At 44.7% G+C, this 17648-nt stretch overlaps 1 protein-coding gene across 9 annotated transcripts in view; it reads left to right on the top strand.

Moving 5' to 3' along the window:
* STX3 (syntaxin 3) overlaps positions 1 to 17648 on the top strand; it is a 47802-nt gene that overhangs the window by 24417 nt on the left and 5737 nt on the right. For 3 of the 9 annotated variants that reach the window (XM_031015895.3, XM_031015898.3, XM_055356206.2), the window contains 7 exons: positions 7737 to 7836; positions 9563 to 9637; positions 11222 to 11289; positions 12792 to 12900; positions 13757 to 13830; positions 14038 to 14172; positions 16039 to 16149. In XM_031015895.3, coding sequence (XP_030871755.1) covers positions 7737 to 7836; positions 9563 to 9637; positions 11222 to 11289; positions 12792 to 12900; positions 13757 to 13830; positions 14038 to 14172; positions 16039 to 16149 — 672 coding nt within the window. Of the gene's footprint in view, positions 1 to 7736; positions 7837 to 9562; positions 9638 to 11221; positions 11290 to 12791; positions 12901 to 13756; positions 13831 to 14037; positions 14173 to 16038; positions 16150 to 16268; positions 16380 to 17648 lie in introns of all 9 variants that reach the window. The other 6 variants (XM_055356209.2, XM_055356208.2, XM_055356207.2 and 3 more) reach the window with 4 other exon arrangements.

The raw sequence follows: 17648 nt of genomic DNA on the forward strand, positions 1-17648 counted from the left end.
CCTTCTGTGATCAAATATGTTTGAGAAATGCTTCCTGCTTCTTTCTTCTCTTGGAAACTTAAAATGCACATTAACTTATTGAAAGCTCTAAGAAGTCCTGTAATAAATCAGCTTAACTTGGCTATCCTAGCATTTAATTTTTCACAGCAACACTTTCTAACATGGAACTTCTATTAATAAGGATGAAAGTTTTCTTTTCTTTTCCTTTTTTTTTTTTTTTTTTTTTTTGGGATGAAGTTTCGCTCTTGTCGCCCAGGCTGGAATGCAACAGTGTGATCTCGGCTCACTGCAACCTCCGCCTCCTCCTGGGTTCAAGCGATTTTCCTGCCTCAGCCTCCCAAGTAGCTGGGATTACAGGCATCCACAACAATGCCCAGCTAATTTTTGTATTTTTAGTAGAGACGGGGTTTCACCATGTTGGTCAGGCTGGTCTGGAACTCCTGATCTCAGGTGATCCGCCCGCCTTGGCCTCCCAAAGTGTTGGGATTATAGGTGTGAGCCACCACGCTGGCCAAAAATTTACTTTTTTGAATGCTGTCTTAGTTTGGGCTGCTATGAGAAAGTACCATAGACTGAATGGCTTATAAACAATAAGAATGTGTTTCCTACAGTTCTGGAGGCTGAAAGTCTGAGACCAGGATTCCAGCATGATCGGGTTCTGGTGAGGACCCTCTTCTGGGTTGTGGACTGCCACCTTGCTGTATCTGTATCCTTACATGGTGGAAAGAGCAAGCTAGCTCTTTGGCCTCTGCTTATAAGTGCACAAAACACAGTCATGAGGGCTCCACCCTTACAACCTAAATGCCTTCCAAAGGTCCCATCTCCCTCCAAGTACCATCCCATTGGGTATTAGGCATCAACATGTTAATTTTGGGAGAGCACATTCAGTCCATAAGAAGTATGCATTTGTAGTGGTATAACAGACCATTTGTAGTGATATAAGAAGCATACTTGTCTCCTGCAGTTACTTTTATTCATTTATTTATTCAGCAAATGTCTACTGAGTGACCCACATGCTTGACAGTGATGAATATCAAGTAGTCTAAGTTGAGCAACACGTGGTCCTAGTGCTTGAGGGGGTCTGAATCAGTTCTGGGAGAAGTTAGGGTGGATAAATTGTGGGCATAGTGCAGCAGAGCCTGGCTGGGGTGAGGGGTGGGTGGAGCAATACCTGGCTGGAGGAGCTGTGAGATGACCAGTCTTGAAGCATATGGATTTGCTAGGTAGGCTTGATTTTTGTTAGAACTAAGAACCTCAAAGTGAATCCAACTTGGAAATCCACACATTAAATCTAGCAGGTTAAATACTTTTTAATTCTTTAAGTAGAATATTGGATGACAATGACCTACCAAGCAAACTGGTAGATTCTGCATTTCTGGGCTCTTCCAATGGGGCAGGCAGGAAGCCTTGCCAGTCATTTGCCTATTTGCATTCAGGCCCATTCCCTACTGTCCTTCCTCTGCTCTTCTCTGTATCACAGGGAACTACATTTCCCAGCTTCCCCTGCCAATTGCTTTTGGTATATTTGACTAAGGAGAGTGTTATGGACTGAATGTTTGTGTCCCTTCAAAATTCATATGCTGGAGTCTAATCTCCAATGTGATGGTATTTGGAGGTAGGGCTTTTGGGAGGTAATTAGGTCATGAGGGTGAATTAGTACCCTTATAAAAAGAGACATGAGAAAGATGATCTCTCTCTCAACCATGTGAAGATACAGGAAGAAAGCAGCTGTCTACAAGCCAGGAAGAGGGTCCTCCTCAGACATCAGATCTGCCAGTGGACTTCCTAGCCTCCGGTACTGTGAGAAATATATCCTGTGTTTAAGCCACCTAGGCTATGGTATTTTTCTTACAGGAACCTGAACAGATTAAGACAGTGAGGTACTAGCAGAAGACTCAAGGAGGAGGGAAGAGGCCATAGTTTTCCTCCTTTCTCTCTCTACCTCAGACATGCCTTCTTCATGGCCTCAGCTCTTTCTCAATAGACCCCGCTTCCATGGTCCCAGTTCTGCTGGTCAACTCCACCATGGTCTGGCCCCCATCAGACAGCTCTGGCTTTAGGCTCTGGTGACCCTGCCTTCCTTCTTTTTCCCTCTGACCTGCTGTTGCTAATTTTCAGAGTGCCCCAGCAAACTTCTGTTTGGCTTCTTGACGCTTGCATCCCTGCATAAACAATCCCTTTATTATATTACTTTGATTAAAATAACTAGATAGGTTTTCACTTTCCTGACTAACTTTTGAGTGATGCAAAGCCCCAACACACTTAATTTACTTGAGATTATTGTCTCAGAATACTTGTTTTCATTGGTCAGTATAATTCCGAGATCATTCTTTTCATTCATAAAAGGAGAATTGAAACACTAGTCCTGGTCTTGATAAAATGCTTTGGGGACTTGACTTCCATTGCTTGGTTGACTGAGGTGGCCTTTTCCCTCCCTTTTCATCAACATTTGTTTTCTAAAGCAAAGAAGCAAACAAATTAAAGAGGACTTGACTGACCAGCTCTAATATGAAGACTGCTTGGGATTCTGTCATTTTTTGGGGAAAGTGAAGGTGTATAAATTGTGAAAAGGAGGGATCATTTGACAGTTAAAATCACATTGCTTTTGTCACCTCGCAATAAGTTTTCAATATGTAAATATGCAGCAATTAATGCTCAACTAGAGGTACAAGGTACCTGGGAGTTTAGGAGAGGCCGAGACTAATTCTTAGGGAGAATAAACAGAGCTTTTTTGCTTAGCCTTCCATCTTACCCCATGCAACCTGCCAGTTCCACAAACTAGTACTTTCTCTGCTTTTCCTTGTTTAATTAGATTCCACTGGCTAATTAGGTCCAGAAGGAAGAGGCCATCCAGATCTCGAAAATAACTCCTTCCTTTTAGTTAGATTATAGTTATTAGTATAATATAGTAATTATATTTGGCCACGCCCAACATGTAGAGTGATTGACTTGGGTGTTGACCTTAGATTTCCTTGGGTGGCTACTGATGAGGTCAGACTGTTTTATGAAGACTTTTTTACAGGATTGCTATGAGGATTAAATGAGACATGCCTGTAAATGCACCGCATAGTACCTGGCATATGATAAATGTGCAGTAATTGCTGGCATTTTTGTATTTATCATTGTCATCACCTAACATTTATTGAACATGTACTTTATGTTAAACATTTGGCATGTATTGTCTAATTTAATCTTCACAAAAACTCTAAAGTGGGAGTTGTGATAATTCTCATTTCACAGATGAGAGAACTGGTGCTTAGGGACACTTATGGGATGCGTTCAAGGTCATAAAACTGCTAAGAGAGATGGAGCAGAAACTGGAACCTGGTCTGTTTGATCTTAATTCCTTAAATCCTATATTATCTGGATTCCCATATTACTAACAAAGCATTGAAAAGTACATTTTAGGCTGGGCCTGGTGGCTCATACCTGTAATCCTAGCACTGTGGGAGGCCGAGGTGGGCGGATCACTTGAACTCAGGAGTTCGAGACCAGCCTGGCCAACATGGTGAAACCTTGTCTCTACTAAAAATACAAAAAAAAAAAAAAAAGGTTGGTGTGGTGGTGGGTGCCTGTAATCCCAGCTACTTGGGAGGCTGAGGCAGGAGAATCACTTGAACCCGGGAGGTGGAGGTTGCAGTGAGCCAAGATCATGCCACTGCACTCTAGCCTGGGCAACAGAGCAAGGCTTTGTCTCAAAAAAAAAAAATTAATAAACAATGTGCAATGACAAGGCACTGGGAATATATTAGCTGTAAATTTTACATGGTGATTTAAAGAAAAACACTTTTAGATGTCAACACTTGGTCAACAATACTTCTTGAGGGCTCATTTTGTAAAAAGCTTTCTATAGGGAGCGGTGGTGAGAAGACAGAGAAATAAGGATGATCTCTGTGAAAGGCAACTGATCCATTCTCCCAAAACAGTGGATTGAACATGCACATTAACCTGGTGTGGGCTGAATATGCATGAACTTGGGAGAGAAGATATAGGAGCCTTCCTTAGGCATTTACCTGGTTCAGGAGACAGGATTTAGTATTCCTGAGTTCAAACCTCGGTTTTGCCTCTTTCTGCAGTATAACCTGGAGTAAATTTCTCTACTTCTTTGAGACTCGATATTCTCATATGTATAAAAAGGAGATGATGATGGTAGCCTCATAGAAGTATTGTGAAGTGCATAGCATCATTTCTGATACAAGAATATGTTTAGTCAATTTTAGTTCTTAAATATATGAATATGCAGAGTAATTTTAGATGTCAGTATACTTAACCCCAGACAAACACATGCAATAGCCCTTAAACTTTTAGATTGGGCACTTATCAGTCTCCTATACCCCTTTCCTGCAATTGCCTCATGATTTTTTGATTATGTGGCAAATGCACAAAAGGAAACCACATGTAGCTGCCATTTCACACCATTAAATACTCAGAAAGTCACCTTTGAGGAAAACCAGTACTTCTAAGAAAAAGCAAAGCCACGAAGTTCAAAAAAAGAAAGCTCTGTGGTTGGCCACTTGCCCATCCTGAGGTCCCAAAAAGGTCCTGTGATTATTTGGTGAACTGACTAAATTGCTGTGAAATCAGATTCCCTGAAATGCCTCCAAATAGAAAGGTTGATGCGGTCAGAGGAAAGAGACCGGCTACAGTGGGTGGAGGATGGGTGGGGTGGAATGGAGTGCTCCCTGGGCCTGGGAAGTCCCGTAGGCAGGTTGCGGATAGAGCACCCAGGACCAGTTCTCCTGTGCATAGGGCAGGGTGAGTATCAGCCGTCTAGTCTCCAAATGCCTGTAGTGACACTGAGCCTGAGGCCTGCCAGTCTCATCCTAGAAACTTCCTATCTCTTCCTGTGCTTCTACCATTGACTAAACTTTGGGTCAGAATACTCTTCAGTTTATAAAATAATTTTCCAGATGAGAGAATTTCTGCGACAACCAATCTGTTGAACATGCAAAATCTAAGTCCTTCATGACTTGTTAAAATTTGATAAACTCATTTAAAAATGTTTAGTGTGTTTTCTTCTAGAAAGCCTTTTTCCCTCCCTCAATCCTGTAAAACAGTGTAATTGCTTTGGCAAGACAGTTATGTGGTGGAACTGGAAACCATGGTGTGATGCAATGACATGAGTTCTAAGAGGGGCCAGTAGATTCTGAGGTGGTCACACCCCTAGAGTCTGTGAGTGTATTAGTTTGTTTTCATGGTGCTGATAAACACATACCTGAGACTGGGCAATTTACAAAAGAAAGAGGTTTAATGGACTTTCAGTTCCACGTGGCTGGGAAAGCCTCACGGTCATGGCAGAGGTCAAGGAGGAGCAAGTCACATCTTACATGGATGGCAGCAGGCAAAAAGAGAGCTTGTGCAGGGAAACTCCTGTTTTTAAAACCATCAGATCTTGTGAGACTTACTATCACGAGAACAGCACAGGAAAGACCCACTCCCATGATTCGATTGTCTCCCACTGGGTCCCTCCCACAACACATGGGCATTATGGGAGCTACAAGATGAGATTTGGGTCGGGACACAGAGCCAAACTGTATCAGTGAGTATCATAGGTTGTAACAGAGGCCCTTTTTATAGCTGGGTAGGGCTGGAATGCTGCTAAACAGTACAGATAATTTAAAAAATTAACTCTTCAATCTAATGGAAAAAAGCATCCTAGTTGGAGTGTGGAGGGCACTATTTGCATGCTGTCCCTACCACTAGCTATGTGACCTATAATTTCTTTAAACTTGTTTCCTCATTTGAATAATGGTACTGGTCCAGTCTTATAGGTTGCTTTGTAAACTCTTAAAATGCTTCAGAAATATTTGGGTAGTTACCTGTATGTATGTTTACCCTCCCATGATATTATTACATTGTAATTTTATTCTACATCTTTCAGCAAGCAACTCTACTCTTAAACTCTGGCACATCTAAGCCAATATATTTATAGAGGGGAAAATCCTGTGCTCCAGTGGCAAAAGTACTGATTTGAGGGCTAGAGAGCTCAAGTATTGTTTCTCCTATTTTCTTTCTTTTCCCTTTTTTTTTTGTTTGTTTTTGAGACAGAGTCTCACTCCGTTGCTCAGGCAGGAAATGCAGTGGCATGATCATGGCTCACTGTGGCCTCAACCTCCCAGGCTCAAGGGATCCTCCGTTTTAGCCCCCTGAGTAGCTGGGACTACAGGGGCATGCCACGATGCCTGGCTGATTTTTGTATTTTTTGTAGCGACGGGGTTTTGCCATGTTACCCAGGCTGATCTTGAACTCCTGGGCTCAAGTAATCTGCCTGCCTCGGCCTCTCAAAGTGCTGGGATTACAGGTGTGAGCCATTGTGCCTGGACTCTCCTATTTTCTATTGAATATGAAGAGCTATAATCAGGTTTTGAAAAAGGTGAAGTGTCCACAGGAAAAGAGGGATGCTGGAAGCTGCATATACATTGAGTTTTATTTTTGTTGCATCTCAGATGTTAGGATCCTACTGTATGACATTTTACAAGATTTCTGTTTGTCAATTGTTGCAATGTTGATGTGCCCTTCACTTTGAGAGTGAAGCGGATAGACCCTGCAGGTGCTGAGGTCTCTCCTTCCTGCCCTGCTCCCTGTACATAGGCTTCCACTGCAGCAGGGCTGTGGTACCAGTGGCATGGGCACCTATGAAGGGGGAGCTGAGGCTGCAGTCAAAGCTCACGCAGGAATGTCTGACAGTGGCGTTCTACCTGGGAATGAAGTGCTGCTGGAAATATTTTATGATACCCACAGCCTTGTACAATCAGGAGCCTTAGAAATATGCAGAAATGGGCTGTGGCTCGAGCTACTGGGTCCTGATCGTCTGAGGAAATCAGTTAGTACAAGAACATATATGTCCTAGAGAAGCTTGGGCTGTCTCCTGAGACCTTCATTGCCTAGTATCTCTCTTTTTTTCTCTCCTTGTTTTCTTTATCTGTTTCTTTTTTTTTTTTTTTTTTTTTTTTTGAGACAGAGTATCACTGTGTCGTCCAGGCTGGAGTGCAGTGGTGTGAACTTGGCTCACTGCAAGCTCCACCTCCCGGGTTCACGCCATTCTCCTGCCTCAGCCTCCCGAGTAGCTGGGACTACAGGCGCCCGCCATCACACCAGGCTAATTTTTTTTTTTTTTTTTTTGCATTTTTTAGTAGAGACGGGGTTTCACTGTGTTAGCCAGGATGGTCTTGATCTCCTGACCTCATGATCCGTCTGCCTCGGCCTCCCAAAGTGCTGGGATTACAGGCATGAACCACCGCGCCTGGCCTATCTGTTTCTGTCTTTCTCTTCCTCTCATTCTGTGTTTTTCATTCTCTAGGTTTGTTCTTTTCCTTTCACTTCTTTCTTTCCTTCCTTCCTTTTTCCCCTCTCCTTCATCCTCACTCTTTTCTGTTCTCACTTTTTGGGCTTTAAGGCTCTGCCTGCTAAGGTCTGCTGATTCTCCCCGTCTGATCATTCTTCATGGTTTTTCTTAGCTCTTCTTGACTTTGGCCTGAATCCTTTCATCCAAAGTGGGCGAATGTATTACTCTCAGGGAGCAACAAGTATGGATTTTTAACAACTGTTCTGTTGAGATGACTTTATCTGACCATGGAAAGGGTACTCACTGGGCAGCTGAGGACTTTAAGTCATTATCTTCTTCCACAAACCCAGAAGATGGGCAGCTTTCACCAGCAGCTCTGCCAAACGTTTATCTCAGCCATGGACCTGTACTTCCTCTTTGATGATGAAGGTTATTGTCTTTCTGATTATAGATTGAGGAAACTCGGCTTAACATCGACAAGATCTCAGAACATGTAGAGGAGGCTAAGAAACTCTACAGTATCATTCTCTCTGCACCGATTCCAGAGCCAAGTGAGTGTTTACTTAGAACTGAGTCATCCAACAATCACCCTTTCCTTGGGGCTGAGCCAGCCTTGTTTTCTTGCCCTTCGTGAGCAGTAGGGAAGTGTACAAGTTACAGGGCACTAGTGTACATATTATCTCATTTCCCTCCCCTTTACCTTACCTGAGCTCCTACTGCCTGGCCACAGTCAAGGTTTTCTCTTCATGGTCCCACTCCAACCATTTAGCTAGACTTTCCTGTTTCCCAGCTAGTCCCTCTTCCTGACTGGCGACGATTCCCACTGCTGCTTACGTACCCTGTGCCCTGTCCCTCCTCTGAGCCTCTGCGTGTACTATTTCCCCAGCCTGAAATGCTTTTCCTAGCCCTCTTTCTGAATCCTACCAGATCAAGTCCATTTTTTCTTTCCATGAGGTGTTCCAAAATGGTTCGAGTTCACAGAAATTCCTTCTATCCCTAAACTCCTGTTTGTTACCACCACCTAGGCAAACGTTTTTTCTCCCCTGATTGTTTGCATGGGTGTCCAACCTTTTGGCTTCCCTGGGCCACATTGGAAGAAGAATTGTCTTGGGCCGCACGTAAAATACACTAACACTAACGATAGCTGATGAGCTAAAAGAAAGGTTTGTGCATAATTTTCCTGATATCTGCCACTACAGATAAGCAAAAAAATCCGTGCGTTCCACGGTTTGGACACAGGTGGTTTAGGGCTATATATTTGGTCAGGGAACAAGCCTGACACTGTCATTCCACTCTTTCATTTTTCCCATGGGCCCCATTACCTAAAGACTGAAGTGGGAACACTTTAGCAGAGCATATGGGCATTGTCTTGATCACATTCCTGTCTTCCCAGCCAGCCTGTCTCCTGCCATCCTCCTCCTGCTCCCCACGCTTCAGCCAGAGCAACTCTGTCTGGTTCCCCAGACATTTCCTGTTCACTCATACCCTTTACTTACTGTTTCTTCTCCTGGGATTCCTGCTCTTAGTCTCTTTCTCCACCTGGCCAACTCGCAGTCCTTGAGACTCAGTCCTGCTCATCTGCATCTTTAGAGGCTTTTCCAGATCCCTCCAGGCTGTGCACACCTTGACCAGCACTCATACCTTACTCCACGCTGCATATTAGAGCTGCTGATTTATTTCTCCCTTGTCTCCCACTAGACTCTAACACCTTGCAGGAAAAATCTAGATCTTCTTTCTGATTCCATAGTTTCTAGCTCTGTTCCAAAGTTGTAGTAGGGGCTGAAGGATGGCTTTTGAATGAATGGTTATAGCTAACACTTAGTTTGCTCTATACAACCTAGGATGTGTGTAGTAGGTATGTCATAAATATTTGCCTCATTTTAAGTTGATTAGCCTTGGTTGAAATCTCTTTTCCCCATAAGCTCCCTAGAACCTTCTCAACCGAAGCTCCCGTGGTAGGCTCTTTCCTCTAAAAGCAGAGTTTCCACAATTTTATGTGCTGCAGGATTACTTAGGAGGGTTGAAAGGGCTGATTTTGTGGTTCCAACCCTGGGTATTTTTATTCTGTAGACTGAGATGGGGTGCCTGGAAAATGCCTTTAAAAAAATAAGCACTCTATGATTCTAATGACAGATTCTGGGGAGTGTGTTGGGATAAATACCATTCTGGGCAGTGGATGCCTGATAAAGCTCCCCTCCTCTGATGATGATTGCTGTAGCTCACAAAGGAATCAGTCCTCTCCTTTCTAACGGATTCTGCCTGCCTTTATTTACCCAGAAACCAAGGATGACCTAGAGCAGCTCACGACTGAGATTAAGAAAAGGGCCAACAACGTCCGGAACAAACTGAAGAGTAAGAAGGGAACAAAGAAAACAAGGCCGTCCCCACCACCATCTATCTCAGCTCCCCTAGGGTCCAGCTTTCCGAACTGAAACTCCTCTTGATGGAAGTGACACCACTTGGTCCATCTTTGCTTGTGGTTTGGGCTCTGTCCCCTCAATGATCCATTGTAGCCCCAGAAATTTACCTTTTCTTAAATCCTGACTATACTGGAAAGAGTCCAGAATTGAAGCTAGGAGATGAGAATTAAAATGTGCTTTCAGCTGCTGAGTAGTTTTGTGACTTGGTCCTTTAACTTAGTCTTTCAACTTTTCTCTCTTTTTTTTTTTTTTTGAGACGGAGTCTCACTCTGTCCCCCAGGCTGGAGTGCAGTGGCGTGATCTTGGCTTATTGCAACCTCTACCTCCTGGGTTCAAGTGATTCTCCTGCCTCAGCCTCCTGAGTAACTGGGACGCACCTGGCCCATCAACTTTTCTCTTATTGGTCTTATTTCCCTAGCAACTACATACTTTTTTTTTTTTTTTTTTTTTTTTTTTAAGACAGAATCTTGCTCTGTTGCCCAGGCCAGAAGGCAGTGACTCAATTTTGGCTCACTGCAATCCCTGCTTCTTGGGTTCAAGTGATTCTCATCCCTCAGCCTCCCAAGTGGTTGGGATTACAGGCATGCACCACCACGCTCAGCCAATTTTTGTATTTTTAGTAGAGACGAGGTTTCGCCATGTTGGCCAAGCTGGTCTTGAACTTTTCTGGCCTCAAGTGATCCACCTGCCTGGGCCTCCCAAATCGCTGGGATTCCAAGTTTGAGCTACAATGCCCGGCCACCTACATACATTTGAATAGTCATTTTAGAGATATATAAATGCAAGAGATATCATTCAGTCTACAGATATTTCTTGGTGGGCTAGGCATACCACCTTCCCATACCCTCACTCCCCGCATTTGGGAGAGTATAGTTCAATGAAGCTACTGTCATAGATTCAGTTCTTCCAGAGCCTAGAAGGTTTACTTAGTTCTGTTGCTAGAGCCTGCATTCTTGCCCAGTGTATTTGGTGCATGCATGCTATTGATCAGAAGAGAAAGCATTATTGCTCAGCTCAATTTACCATTTCTTCCCCCCAAGTATATTGCAATAACTATTTTAACTGGAGGAGTCATTAGTAGCAGATTCCAGTAATAACAGTGATAGTGCACCTGCCATTGTGCTAGGCACTTTATGTGTCTTCTCATTTAATCTTCACATTAGTATTGTGAGGGAGGGGCTGTTACTCTGTTTTACAGATGAGAGAACAGGTACATTAAGAGGGGTTAAGTGGCTTTTTCAAAGTCACACCCAGTAAGTGCCAGGGCAAGGATTCAAGCCTAAGTCTCATGGTGACCAGAACCCATGCTGTTAACTGTTATGCCAAAACCTGGTCATCGTAAAGGCTGTGGAATGCACGTCCTGTGGCTCATCTGGGAGCTGACCTTTTGAGGTGACACCTACCTGTTACATCTCTGTGGGCTGGATGTGTGGGAATGAGTGAGGAAGTTTCGCTGAATAGCATGTTTCTTGGAGGCGGAGATAGGTTGCAAGTATAACCTTCCTCTCCTCTTTAGGTATGGAGAAGCATATTGAAGAAGGTGAGGTCAGGTCATCGGCAGACCTTCGGATTCGGAAATCCCAGGTAAGACTTTTCCTGGTCTCACGATTAGCTAGTCCAATCTGTTATTGTTTTCCCTTAACTGTGGAGGGATTTCTTTTTTTTAATACAATCCTTATTTTGAAACTCAATTTGAAGACCTGGTAAAGGAGAACTCTCCAGGTTGAAATAGGGGTCAGGGCCAGAGTCCAGCCCTTTTGGCTCCTCTCCTGTACTCTCCTTCTCTAAGGAGGCCCCTAAAGAGCTTTTCAGGCTTCCTAGAGCACAGCTTAGGATTTAGTGTGCCTTCTTGTTTTACAGGAGAAGAAATTAATGTCTTCTAACAATTGTTAGTCATTGGTTGTCCAATTTGGAGCTAGGCACTTTAGGGGTCATCAAAGATAGGATCCTTGTCCTTAAAGAACTGGCATGCCATTGAAGTGGCATGGAAAGCTATTACCTAAGACCCAGCAGGAGGATGCGATAAGAAGACACATGCATGGTGCTCTCAGCATCAAAAGATCTCAGGAAGAATTGGGGGTAGCCAGAGGAGGCTGGGCCAGAGTGCCAACAGGAGCAGGCTCAGGAAGTAGTTTCCCCTCTCTGAGAGGCACAGGGGCAGGAGTGAGGCACGCACGTATGTGTGTGTTGGCAGCAGTGGTTGGTAGTGGTGGGGGGTAGACGTAAGGGGCAGATGTGAAGACAATAGGCTTTCTGTAGAAAAAAGTTTGCTGTGGGATAGTGGACACATAATTTTTAGTAGATAATGTAGTGCCACATTGTAGAGGTCTTTGAGGACCAGTCTGGGGAATTTGGATCTGGTGTTATAACTTACAGGCATTTGCTTCAGGCGGCAGTATATTAGGAGGATTATTATGGTAGCCATTTGAAAGCCGTTTACAAGTGGGAAAGAAGCAGGAGACTGGAAGGTCCCTAGTTAGGTTTTTGCAAGGGTTTTGGTCTAAATTTGCATGGTGGTAGTGGGTTTGGAAAAAGTATACATATTGGCGATTTTCCAAAGGAGAAACCAGTAAGTAGGGCTTGATGCTGAGAGGTGAGCAAGGAATAAAAATTATTAGGAAGGTTTTAGCTTAGGCATCCAGGGCTGTTGAGATAATGCATCTACTTATAAGCAAGAAGAGTTGGGGAGATGAGTTTAGCGTTAAGAACTCAAGGATCTTTGGTAAGTATGACATGTGGGAAGGGAATCTGACAGTTTTAGAATGCAAGCCAAGTGTTGTGCCAGAAAAATGCTACTAGTCCATGTGGATGTAGGGCTCAGAGATTTAGAGGTGACCTCTGGCCTCGCAATTACACGTGAGGTCAGCAGTAAACCCGTTTCAGTAAACTGGTGCTGAAACCATGCTCTGGAAAGGGCAGTGGACTCTCCCAGTGGCACAAAGCTAGGAAACAAAAAACTTGGTTTGACACCTGGTTTTTTGATTCCAAGTCCAGTGCTATTGTAGATGGCTATGTGGGGGTGGGGAGGGGTTCTATAATAGTTACAGAACCACCGGGGCCTGACTGCATTTTACATCATCCCACAGCACTCTGTCCTTTCTCGGAAGTTTGTGGAGGTGATGACCAAATACAATGAAGCTCAGGTGGACTTCCGAGAACGCAGCAAAGGGCGAATCCAGCGGCAGCTCGAAATTAGTATGTACTTGAGGTTTGGCGTGTGCCCTCCACCTTTCCTGCCACCTGGTTGTCCATCCCAAGTTTTGAGGCCCTGGTGGAGCAAGCAGGAAGCACATTTTGTGCCTAAGTCTAGGGCAGCTCCTACAGCATTGGCACATCCTGAATGCTGTGTTGTAGGCTGAAAGGTGACACCGTGTTTATCAGGCCCAAGTAATTTTATTGTATGGGGTCCAGCATTGTCTCCTATATAGAGGGGAAATGCTTGCCAAACAGTTGCTCTCCTGTGGACTCATTGTATCATTTTGCTGTCTGTTTGACAGCAAAGCACATTTAAGAAATAAAAAGTGTGGTGTAAGTTGCTGGGAGGATTAGAGAAATAAATAAAGCCGTACCCTTTAGGAATGTAGTAATGTGAAAGGCAGGGCCCCATGGAGTGGAAGGTGCTTTGGATGAGAGGAATGGTATGAACATAATCAAGAAAGAGCAAGTGTGTTTAGGAGTGGCAGGTTGTCTAGGGTCTGGAAAAAGGGTGTGTCTGGAGTAGCATAAGGTTAGGATGGATTGAGGGAGGGCTTGCCCATGAACTAGCATGTTATGAGGGCCTTGGACACCATAGTGTAGTGAATGGGGCAAGGAAATGTTCTGAGCTGGGAAGCAATGTAATGAGATATGTGCTTTAGGAAGGTAACTGCTGATAGTGTTAAGGATGGCTTGGATTAGGGCAGAAATAAGATGAGTCAGGAGGCAATTGGGGGAGTGTTGTAAAGGCCACGGTCTTTATAGGGAAGTCACGTTCCTAATTTTCAGGGACCTTATCAGATGGTGTTTCACCGTGATCTTATATTTGACGCTCTCTACTTCTCTTGTTACAAAGCTGGCAAAAAGACAACCGATGAGGAGCTGGAGGAGATGTTGGAGAGTGGCAACCCGGCCATCTTCACTTCTGGGGTGAGTGCCCTGTGTGCTCGGATAGCACATCCCTCTCATGAGCAGGGAGGCCACTGCGGAGCTCATGCAGTCCAGCAGGTGGAGGGGGAGCTGCAGGTGCAGGGAGTTCAGGGAGGCAAGGAGCTCCCCAGGAGTGTGCGTGAGGGCTGTGGCAGGGGCAGCCTTTCTTGCAGGGGTAGCTAACAGTCTGTGTGTGGCCTGCTGTAGATCATTGACTCACAGATTTCCAAGCAAGCCCTCAGTGAGATTGAGGGACGGCACAAGGACATTGTGAGGCTGGAGAGCAGCATCAAGGAGCTTCACGACATGTTTATGGACATCGCCATGCTGGTGGAGAATCAGGTAAGTGGCAGTGAGTCCCAGCATGGGGAGGGAGGAGAGGAAAGCTCAGGGTCTCCTGAGAACAGGGAGAAAGGGAATACTGGAAGCCAGTGAGGTAGGGTGGGAGAACCATTGGGAATTTGCATAAAGGAGAAACAGAATCCCATGGGAAAGTGCGCATTCGAATTGAATGTTGACACTTTGGGTGATCTTAACCTTGTCATTCTTGCCTGTCCCTTTGGCCTTGCAGTCGTTGCTAGTTGATACAGGGTTTGATGTGTTCTGTCAAGTACCCAGTTCCCCTGGATTTTTGATGTTTTTTTTTTTTTTTAAGATGGAGTATTGCTCTGTTGCACAGGCTGGAGTGCAGTGGCGTGATCACAGCTCACTGCAGCTTGACCTCCCAGGATCAAGCAATCCTCCCAGGATTTGTCTTTTTTCTTTCTTAAAAATCAGAGATCCGGGCTCCTAATGGTGACGTTTTAAAACAGCCTCCTGATATGGACTAGTTCACTGATGACATTGAAAATGTGATCTTTTCTCTAGTTCACAGGGAAGACTCAGGTTTAATATAAATTTTTATTTTTTTCCATTTTTTTTTTTCTGTTTGTATTTTTTTTTTTAATTTTGGCACCTTTTGCTAAGGCACAGAGCAGACAACAACATGAATGAAGGAGTAGCAAAATAGCATTGACAGAAAGACTCTAAACACTCATGGTGCTGGTTTGACAGCTTACTTTGTCCCAGGCATGCTTGCTCGGGATAGAATTCTGGATTGCCTGCATAGGGCGCTAGTTTCACATAGTTAGATGGTTCCTAGTTCTTATGGGACAGCTGAGTGTGCCACAGGGTCATGGTGCTGTGCACTGTTGCCATGAACTTCCAGCTGCTCTGACACTTGGATAGGAGAGAAAATTGCTTCCATAGTAGGCAGACTGCACAACCTAGTTGAAGCTCGAGCACAGCTTGACTAGTTTTTGACATTGGTTCCCTGCCGAGGGCCTGGGTGCTTTCCCCCCATTCCCTGCTGGCCTCTGAGACCATTTCTCAAGTCCCTCCATCCCACCTCTTCTTTTCCCCCACACTGCCTTGCCGAGGAACTGGCTTGAGATTCAAGTGGTGGTAAGTGCCTTGTTCTGTTTACAGACTGCCATAAAGTGATAGAGTTGGGTTGGGTAGTTGAGGAGAATTCCTAAAATGCCTAAGATTAATTGGAATGATCAAACTTCCCTGTCAGGAAGTGATTGCTAGGAAATGGTTGGGAAGCTTATCAAGAGACCACTGTCTGGAAGGGAAAATATAACCAAATAGCTTGGGTAAACCCAATGTCTGTCAGTTAAAGGGCCTGGAAATAACTTAGAGAAAGCAAATGTTCCCCACCTCAGATAGTTATTGAGCACCTACTATGTGCCAGGCACTCTTCTGCAGTTAGTGAATATACTCAATTCAGGCTGAATGATGTTGATTCAGGTCTGAATGACCAGGAAGAGGCGAGGCCAGCATCCTAGTGATGTCCTAATAACAATGAGATATCCTTATTTTGGTTCCTCTCCATGTGCTTAAGTGTAAAAAAAATAACAAAGATTGTCCGGGGATATCTCAGAGTATATTTATAGGTAGTTACTAGGTATCTAGACAGTAGGTTCTGGATGCCTGGTGGAGTGCTGGTCACAGAGAAGTAGTAAAATTCACTGAATGTTTCTTGAACAAGTGACCGCCACCCCACCACCAAGGACTGTGAATGGGTGTCCTATGGAAGGCCATGCATCAAGGTTTCTGGATGCTTCTCTTGCCACTGAAGATTGTAAGAAAGAGAATCCCTTCCCCGCATTGGCTAGGACTGACCTGAGACGTTTACTTGGTGTGATCAGAGTCTGTTCTTTGCAGGGTGAGATGTTAGATAACATAGAGTTGAATGTCATGCACACAGTGGACCACGTGGAGAAGGCACGAGATGAAACGAAAAAAGCTGTGAAATACCAGAGTCAGGCCCGGAAGGTGAGACTCTCCTGTGGCCTTCAGAGAAGAGAGTCCATTTTATTTGCTGTGTCTCGCTCTTTCTCTTCCCTCTCCCTGTCTCTGTTTCTGCTGCCACCACCTCTTGCATCTGGGGAAAGGGATCCATGATTGACCGTATTGAGAACAACATGGACCAGTCAGTGGGCTTTGTGGAGCGGGCCGTGGCAGATACCAAAAAGGCTGTCAAGTATCAGAGTGAAGCCCGGAGGGTGAGCACCTTCATCTCAACTGTCCTTCGTCTCAGCTGTCTTACTAGTATCTCTTCTCCCTGGCCACCCCCACCTGTGTCCTTGAGCCCACGCCTCCCTGCCTGTCGTGGCCTCATCAACCCCTCCCTCAGCTTTTCCTAGAGACAAGCTGCCTGCCCTTCCTTCCCAGGTGTGCCTTGCATGGATCTGGCTCACAAGCTATCTCCCCAAGAACCCACACTTGAAAGGCAGTTCTGTAGGATGGATGCATGGCCCAGGTGGTGCTGCTAATCTTCTCCTGGACTTAGCTCATGAGCCTTTCAGATGTTACACTTGACTCCTCTGTTCAGAAACCTTCTCTTCATTGTCTTCCACTCCAGGCGCCCAAGCTGCGCCTCCCTTCTCTTTTTCTCTACCTTGTACCTAGCTCATGCTAACTGCTATCTATACATTATGTCATATCTGATGGAGCACCTGTTATTTCTACTTTATAAATGAGACAGTTGAGGGTCAGGGGCTCAGTAACTGGCTTCAGGCCACCTAGTAAGTAGAGGCACTGGGATTCAAGTTCAGATCCCAATCATTCTGTTTCTACCACACCACTGTATTTGCCCACCCTCTGGTGCCCCTGCCACTTAAGGACTTCTAGGCTTCTGTGCTCACGACTGTGGTTATCCAGCTCTGGTGGCTTCTGCTTTTTAGACTTTTCTCCTTTGACTGGTTCTCTTGGGCTCTGATATTGTTGTTCTTTAGTTCTTTGTTTTTCATCCAACTTTACCTATTGCTTATGCAGGGATTTAGGGGACTGGGAAGTTATTTTACATGGTGAATCCAGGCTGGGTGGCATTTTCTGATATCCAGGCAGTGTACTGGGTCTGACAGGTAGGAGTATGGGCAAAAGTAGGAAATTAGAACTCTATCAAAAATGCCTTTACATCCCCTCTTAAAACGGAAAAAATCAGTGACTTTTTATCTTGGCCAACTGCTCCTTAGAGACCCCACGATAGTGGCTCTGATTCTATCTGTCCACATATACAGAACTGCAGTGTGAGCTGAGAGCTGAGAGAAGCCCCGTATTTCCCTCTGCTGGCATTCCTAGCCTAGAAGTAATTTAAGAAATTTAAACTGTCCTAGGCTGGGTGTGGTGGTTCACACCTATAATCCCAGAACTTTGGGAGGCCGAGGTGAGAGGATTGCTTGAGCCCAGGAATTTGAGACCAGACTGGGGAACATGGGAAGATCCTGTCTCTACAAAAATAAAGAAAATGAGCTGAGCATGGTGGTGCATGC

Source organism: Gorilla gorilla, chromosome 9 (assembly GCF_029281585.2).
Source record: "Gorilla gorilla gorilla isolate KB3781 chromosome 9, NHGRI_mGorGor1-v2.1_pri, whole genome shotgun sequence".
NCBI lineage: Eukaryota > Metazoa > Chordata > Mammalia > Primates > Hominidae > Gorilla > Gorilla gorilla.